Source organism: Gracilinanus agilis, chromosome 3 (assembly GCF_016433145.1).
Source record: "Gracilinanus agilis isolate LMUSP501 chromosome 3, AgileGrace, whole genome shotgun sequence".
NCBI lineage: Eukaryota > Metazoa > Chordata > Mammalia > Didelphimorphia > Didelphidae > Gracilinanus > Gracilinanus agilis.
Window position 1 is genome coordinate 450225337 of NC_058132.1, and position 7210 is coordinate 450232546.

General features: G+C 32.6%; 1 protein-coding gene across 1 annotated transcript; it reads left to right on the forward strand.

The window, feature by feature from the left end:
* The first annotated feature begins 4678 nt into the window (after positions 1–4678).
* LOC123239661 (olfactory receptor 5AC1-like) lies at positions 4679–5602 on the forward strand. Its single transcript, XM_044666941.1, has one exon. It carries the CDS (start codon positions 4679–4681, stop codon positions 5600–5602), a length of 924 nt encoding a protein of 307 aa, XP_044522876.1.
* The last annotated feature ends 1608 nt before the right edge of the window (positions 5603–7210 follow it).

Consider the following 7210-nt stretch of genomic DNA (forward strand, 5'->3'; position numbering starts at 1 on the left):
GTACATCTATGTACAAATGTGAATATGGATACATATTCTGTAGAAAATAATAATGAATCATGTTTTCCCAGTGAGGTAGGCTAGTTACCAAATTTTATGAAGCAAAATATTTATACACATAATTTACAGGGTATACAAACATAGATAGCTGACATAATGGATGGCATTAAATCAATTTAAAGTTTTATTGGCCTTGCCATGCTACTCTTCTATCCATATGAGACCTTTGTGTTTTGATCTATTTTTTCTCATACTCTCCAGTCCCAGAGATTGAGGTGGTCCTTTTCCTTGTGAAGACTGTACCTTATACTTCTGCCCTTTATCTTATGTCTTTTCCCTGGTTTTAGATTATGTCCTATTCATTGATGATTTTCTTTTTTTTTTTTTCTTGTCTTCAATTTTTTGTTTCTCCTGGCTCTTTTGGAGAAACTGGGTGGCACAGTGAATAGAGTATTAGACCTAAATTCAGAAAGACCCATTTTCCTGAGTTCAAATCTGGTCCCAGACATTGAGTAGTGTGACTCTGAGCAAGTTATTTGAGTAAACAGGGTAGATAAAAGGAGTGAGGGAACAAAAAAGTCAAAGATAATAAGAATATTTGAGGTGGTCAAAGTATGTAAGTACCTTATAGGATAGATGACTTGGCCTATAGTCAGGAAGATCTGAATTCAAATCTAGCCTAGGACAATTATCAACTATCTGAACAAATCACCAGTTTGCCTTAATTTTCTTATATATAAATCCCCATTTATAATAATAATAATAATAATAGCACCTACATGCAGGATTTTTGTGAGGATCAAATGAAATTAGTAATGTCTCTAGTATAATGTGTGGCATACAGGGGGAGATTATACAATCTTATTATTATTTTTACTATTATTATTGTTACTAGTGTAACATACAGGTGAAAGTGTCTTCTTGGAAATTTATGTCTAAAGCTTGGAAGAAAAGTAATGACTTTTAATTTTTTTTGTCCTTTAATTGATTTGTGTGTAGAAATATTGTTTTCTCAAGTAAGTTGTAAATCCCTTGAAAAATGGGATACTAACATATGCTCTTTCTGTATTGACTTACTGAACTCAATTAATATTGGTACACACTCAATAATCTCCAGTGGGTGGCATCAGTATTATCATATGCTGTGTACTGTTTTACTCTGCCCAATATGTCTATTTCTTAGCAAAAATTTGGAAGCGAATATGTTTTGATAAATGATGAATAGTTTTGATCTCACATTCTATGGCTCAATACAATGGGTTGAATGGAAATGGGTAATTAAGATGACTGCTGTTGGTTGAATTGAAAATGGTGACTCCATTGTGAATTGATCCAACCATTATGGATGGGAATTTGGAACTATGCTCAAAGGGCTTTAAAAGACTGCCTGTTTTTTGATCCAGACATACCATTGCTGGGGTTATATCCCCAAAGGATAATTATGAAAAAGACTTGTACAAAAACATTTATAGTAGTGCTCTTTATCGTGGCAAAAAATTGAAAAATGAATGGATGCCCTTTGATTGGGGAATGGCTGAACAAATTGTGGTATCTGATGGTGATGGAATACTATTGTGCTCAAAGGAATAATGAACTGGAGGAATTCCATGTGAACTGGAATAACCTCCAGGAACTGATGCAGAGTGAAAGGAGCAGAATCAGGAGAACATTGTACACAATCGAATGTAATGGACTTCTCTATTAGTAGTAAAGCAAGAATCCAGGACAACTCTGAGGGACTTATGAGAAAGGATGCTTATTCTGATCCAGAGGAAGAACTGTTGAAGTAGAAACACAGAAGAAAAAAAAACTGCTTCATCTCATGGGTCGATGGGGACATTATTGGGAATGTAGACTCTAAGTGATCTCCCTAATTCAAATATTAATAATATGGAAATAGGTCTTGATCAATGATATATGTAAAAACACTGTGGAATTACTCATCAGCTTTTGGAGCAGGGGTTGGAGGATAGGAGGGGAAGGAAAGAATATGAATCATGTAACCATGGAAAACCATTCTAAATCAATTAATTAAATAAAATTAAAAAAAAGAAAATAGTGACTTCATTTGCATGATGCTCAATCTAATAAAGCTAATTATTATCTAATAAAGTCCAAACCAAATCCTTAAAAATGAATACAAAGAAAAGAAGCCTTGAACTTGCATCTACGCTGAGAAATTTAGCGAAGTGAGATCTTCAAAGACCCTGGATAGCAAAAAGAGTATTTTTAATTGAAATAATTTAATCTGTATAATATCATGCATTTGGCATGATTTAATGATTAGCTCACAGCACTCAGTAAAATAAATTTAAATCCATCCTATAGGGAGTGCTTTATTGGGACTGAGGGAATTTCAATGTCTTCATACATAGATTTGGAACTGAATGGAAATAAAAATGATTCCCTTCAGGTATTGAGTCACCTAAGACAATTAGCATAATAGGAATGAATTCTTATTACCTTTTCCATTCCATAGGTATACTACTTTAGTTCCTAAAAGAACTGCTCATAGGTTTCAGAAAGAAATTCAACATGCCACTTCATCTAAACTTCTCATTTTACAGATGAGGAAACTGGGGAGTGATTTTAATAACTTCAGTAAGATTTTAAGGGAATTTGAACACAGGACTTATAACTCCACAGTGAGTACTTGTTCCCTTTATTGGTCTACAACATCTTTTATAGAATTCAGGTAAGAGTGAAGTAATTTCTGAGTTTAAGTACTTTTTACAAAGATAATTAAAATACAGCAAAAATTCTTTCACCTTCAGTAATATTTTGCTATTCCTATGGAAAGAGTGCAAAGAGCATCCAGATTATCCACTAAACTTTTAATTTTTTAGCATCAAATTTAAATGTCATATAAGCCATAGTGTTGTCTGTGATCAATTAATCATCAACATTCATTAAGTGATTCTTATCAGCTGGCAGGATGCTAAGCACTGGGAGTACAAAGACAAAGAATACAATCACCTCTCATCTCTGAATAATGAAGTGGAAAAAGTTTTAAGATATTGTGAGGAAGTCTTGGATTCAGGTCGTGTGCCAGATACTTATTGCTGTGTGACCATTAACAAATTATTTAACCTCCTCAGTTTCTGTTATCTCAACTCTAAAGTAGGAATAATAATACTTGTGGTGGTGTTATTATCATCATCTGTACTAGGTGGCTCAGTGGATTGAGCCCTGTGGCTGGAGTCAGGAAGGCTGAATTCAAATCTATTCTTAGACACTTCCTGGCTGAGAGATCCTGAACAAATCATGATCTCTGTTTGATCCCATTTCTTCAACTTTAAAATGGGGATAAAAATAGCACTTAGTTTCAGGGTTGATGTGAGGATCAAATAAGATATTATTTAAAAAGCACTGAGCACAGTGGCTGGCACATAGGAAGTGTATAATAGATGTTTGCTTGCTTCTTTCCTTGGAGCTGTTTTTAGAGGTTTGTTCTAAGGATCAAATAAAATAATGTATGGGAAAGACTTTGCAAACCATAAAGATCTGTCAATATTATTTATTCTTTTATAAAAGACAAAAGAAAATGGTGCAAGTTAAAATGATAATGAAATGAAGAGTTGATCCAGTTCTGAAATTATCTCAGGCTGTGTAAATCTTTTTTTGTTGTAAGATAAGCTCTGGGAAACATTTATTAAATAATTTCCTTGTATTTTTATTGAGCAGAAATATTACAGCCTTGAGTTGTGAAAACTGTGAAAGCATAAAACCTTAAATTTGCTAGGATCACGACAATAAAAGTTATCTGACTCCTCTGCTTGTGTGCAGATGTTTTTTTTTTTTAAAAAAAAACACCTGTTGTTTATTTTGATAAATATATCCTAATTACTTTAAACATTTTCTTAACATTCATTAATTTTTTCTCGAGTTCCAAATTCTCTTGTTCCATGCCACCCACTCCCATTCCTTTAGAAGGTAAGCAATGTGATATCAATTATATATGTAAAGGCAGAAAACATTTAAAACTATTGCATATAGTATTCTATTGTCTGGAAATCCTTAGGGAATGAATCTCTCTCTCTTTTTCTGTCTCTGTCTGTCTGTCTTTTTCTCTCTCTCTCTGTCTCTCTTTTTCTCTCAAATTCCATATCTTTTTCAATTTGGAAAACCTGATAAATAGAATCAAGGTATAGTTTTATGTGTATGTTTAACTTTTTGTTAAATGATACCTTCTCTAATAGGGACAAGGATGAGTGGGAGTTAACTGGGTATTTTAATGAACAAAGAATAAATAAATTTACATAAATGTACCTAGGAAGAATTTGGACCAGTAGTTCAGAAAAGGAGTCAAAAGAAGAGTCTTAGATTTTTATCTATTTGAGACTGTTTCTCTTGTTGGCTCCCCACAGTTCACAGAATCCAGAATCACAAAGAATTATCTCTTCAATCCCATTTTTCTCTAGGCTTTACACTAAAGAATTCTTTAATATTTTCTTTTAAAGTTAAGATATCCCTCAGACTCATTTTATTTTATTCTAATCCCAGGAAAAAGAGAATAATTATTTAAAATGTTTATTATATAAAAAGAAGAAAATTTAAAACTGAAGACATGCATATGAGAGGGCACCAAGAGCTGGAAAAAATTTTATTTCATGGGGTAGTTGGTAAATGTTTTCTTTATTTCTCATCTCTCCTTTCAATTAGCATCCACAATGGAATCATGATGGAGGAGAATATAACACTGGTGACAGAGTTTGTTCTCACAGGCATTACAGATCACCCAGAACTTCAGCTCCCACTGTTCTTCATATTTTTAATGATCTATCTCACAACCATGGTTGGGAATATTGGTCTGGTTTTGATTGTTTGGATGGATTCACACTTTCACACACCCATGTACATACTCTTGAGTAGTTTAGCTTTTGCAGATGTGTGGTCTTCCTCTTCAGTGACCCCTAAGATGCTTATGAACTTCTTATCCCAAGATAAATCTATATCTATTTTGGAATGCATGGCACAGTTTTATTTTTTTGGTGTCAGTGCAACAACAGAATGCTTCCTTTTGGCAGTGATGGCATATGATCGCTATGCCGCCATATGCAAACCTCTGTTATATCCAGTGAGGATGTCTAATAGACTCTGCAGCCAACTGGTGATTGCTTCATATACAATTGGATTTCTTCATCTCATGATACATGTGGGTTTGTTATTTAGGTTAACCTTCTGTAGATCAAATATAATACATCATTTCTATTGTGAAATTTTACCATTGTTTAAGATTTCCTGTACTGACCCATCCCTTAATGCACTAGTGCTTTTCATTTTTGCTGTCTCCATACAATCTTTTACTGTTATGACAATCTTGGTCTCATACACATATGTCTTTCTTGCCATCCTCAGAATTAAGACTGAAAAGGGTAGGAGCAAGGCCTTCTCCACCTGTAGTGCACATCTGCTCTCTGTCTCTTTATTCTATGGTACCCTTTTAATAATGTATGTGTGTCCTGGATCTGGTGTCACCAAGGATCAAGACATAATATACTCCTTGTTTTACACAATTATAATTCCTCTATTAAACCCATTTATTTATAGCCTGAGAAACAAAGAAGTTCTCGCTACTCTGAGAAAAATAATTAAAAAGTAAAGGTTGCCCAAGCGAAGTTGGAAATTGTTCTTGTTTAATTTCATGAATCTTCAGATCTTTTAGGAGAAACTTGGCCATGCCAGAGACAATTCTCAATGTCCATAATGATTAATAAGTGCCCATTGAAAATATCTCTGCACAAAATATATTTATTTTACCTGTGGACAATAAGCTCCCAGTGTTCCACACTGCATCTGGTAGAAATAAAATATCTAATTTAAGACAAATATGGTTTTTGAATGGGGCAAACTTTAGGGAGTTTGCATAGTATGCTGACTATCCAATTTGTTACTGCTACTAACTAATTAAATAGCAAGACCAGAACTCTATTCAAAAGACATATTTTTCTAACCAATTTGACCAGGAATAAAAAAAAGTATTAATGAACACTATCAAAACTGAAATAAAATATTTTAGTTTTCTTAATGATGATCAAATAAAGAATGTTTGTTTTTTGTCTTTGCCTGTTTTTTTAATTTGCTCAATGCATTGGTCTAGTTTTTCTCTGATATTCATTAGAATTTTCCATTGATTTAAATTCACCCCTCAAATTTTTATCACATTATTATTCCTTTAATTATTGATTCATTTTTAAACACTCCTTTTTAAGGATAACATTATTTAATCTCCTTTTAATTATCAGTACTTTATATTTCTCTTATTAATCAGTTTTTTTATCACATCATAATTATTATAGGATATAGGTAATAGCTCCTTCTTTCTACATTTCCTCATACATTCCCTGTCATTAGTTTTTTTAAAGGTGCCATGCAGTGATGATTATATCTTGTTTATCCTCCATTATTGTTTGAAAAATCATTAGTTCTGTAGGGAGAATTCTTATTAATGAAAAATGTTCTCATTTCATCAACACTAATCTTATCTCATACTTAACATATTTTTTCTACCATCAATACAATTTACTCTCCTTCAAACACATAACATACATTTCCTCCTCCTTTTTTATAACTAATAACTCAAATTTTTGTGAAAATTCTTCCCTCCTTCATCTTTAAGATGGTCATTATGCTATAGGATCCATTCCTTCTCCTTGTTCATATTAATTTTTATTTATTTTAACATATATTAAAATATTTGTTGATATGTGTATATATAAAACCTTCTGTTGATTGAATATAATATGTAAAATATGTGCATACATATATTAACTGTATAAACATATCATATGCATATCTATGAAATAATTTTTTTCTCTTTTTTCTCCTCAAAAAACAAAGTAACTTTAGTATTTAATCCTCCTATGATGATAGCATTGAAATTAAGACTAGTTAATATACTTTCAAAACTGATAGATGAACTAGGTTTATTTTGAAGGTTTTCTGTTCTTATTTTGGCAAAGGAATCCTGCTTTGAGGCTGATGCTTCTATCCATATCTGAATACAGGAAAGATCTATGTTCTTGTCTGCATGGGAATTTCTTGTGTGATAATTCCCTCAATCATGGCTAATTGTATCCCATCTATGACTCAGGTACTAAATTCGCAGACTGGCAAGTGCTCTTAACTATGTCCCTTGTTTAAAATTCGAGAATTAACCTAGTTAAGGACTCTGAACTCTAGGTATGTTTCACTTCCTTCTCTAAAAGGA

Bases quoted from the DNA above. Each gene is read 5' to 3' on its own strand.
- LOC123239661 (XM_044666941.1), top strand. From the start codon at position 4,679: ATGATGGAGGAGAATATAACACTGGTGACAGAGTTTGTTCTCACAGGC.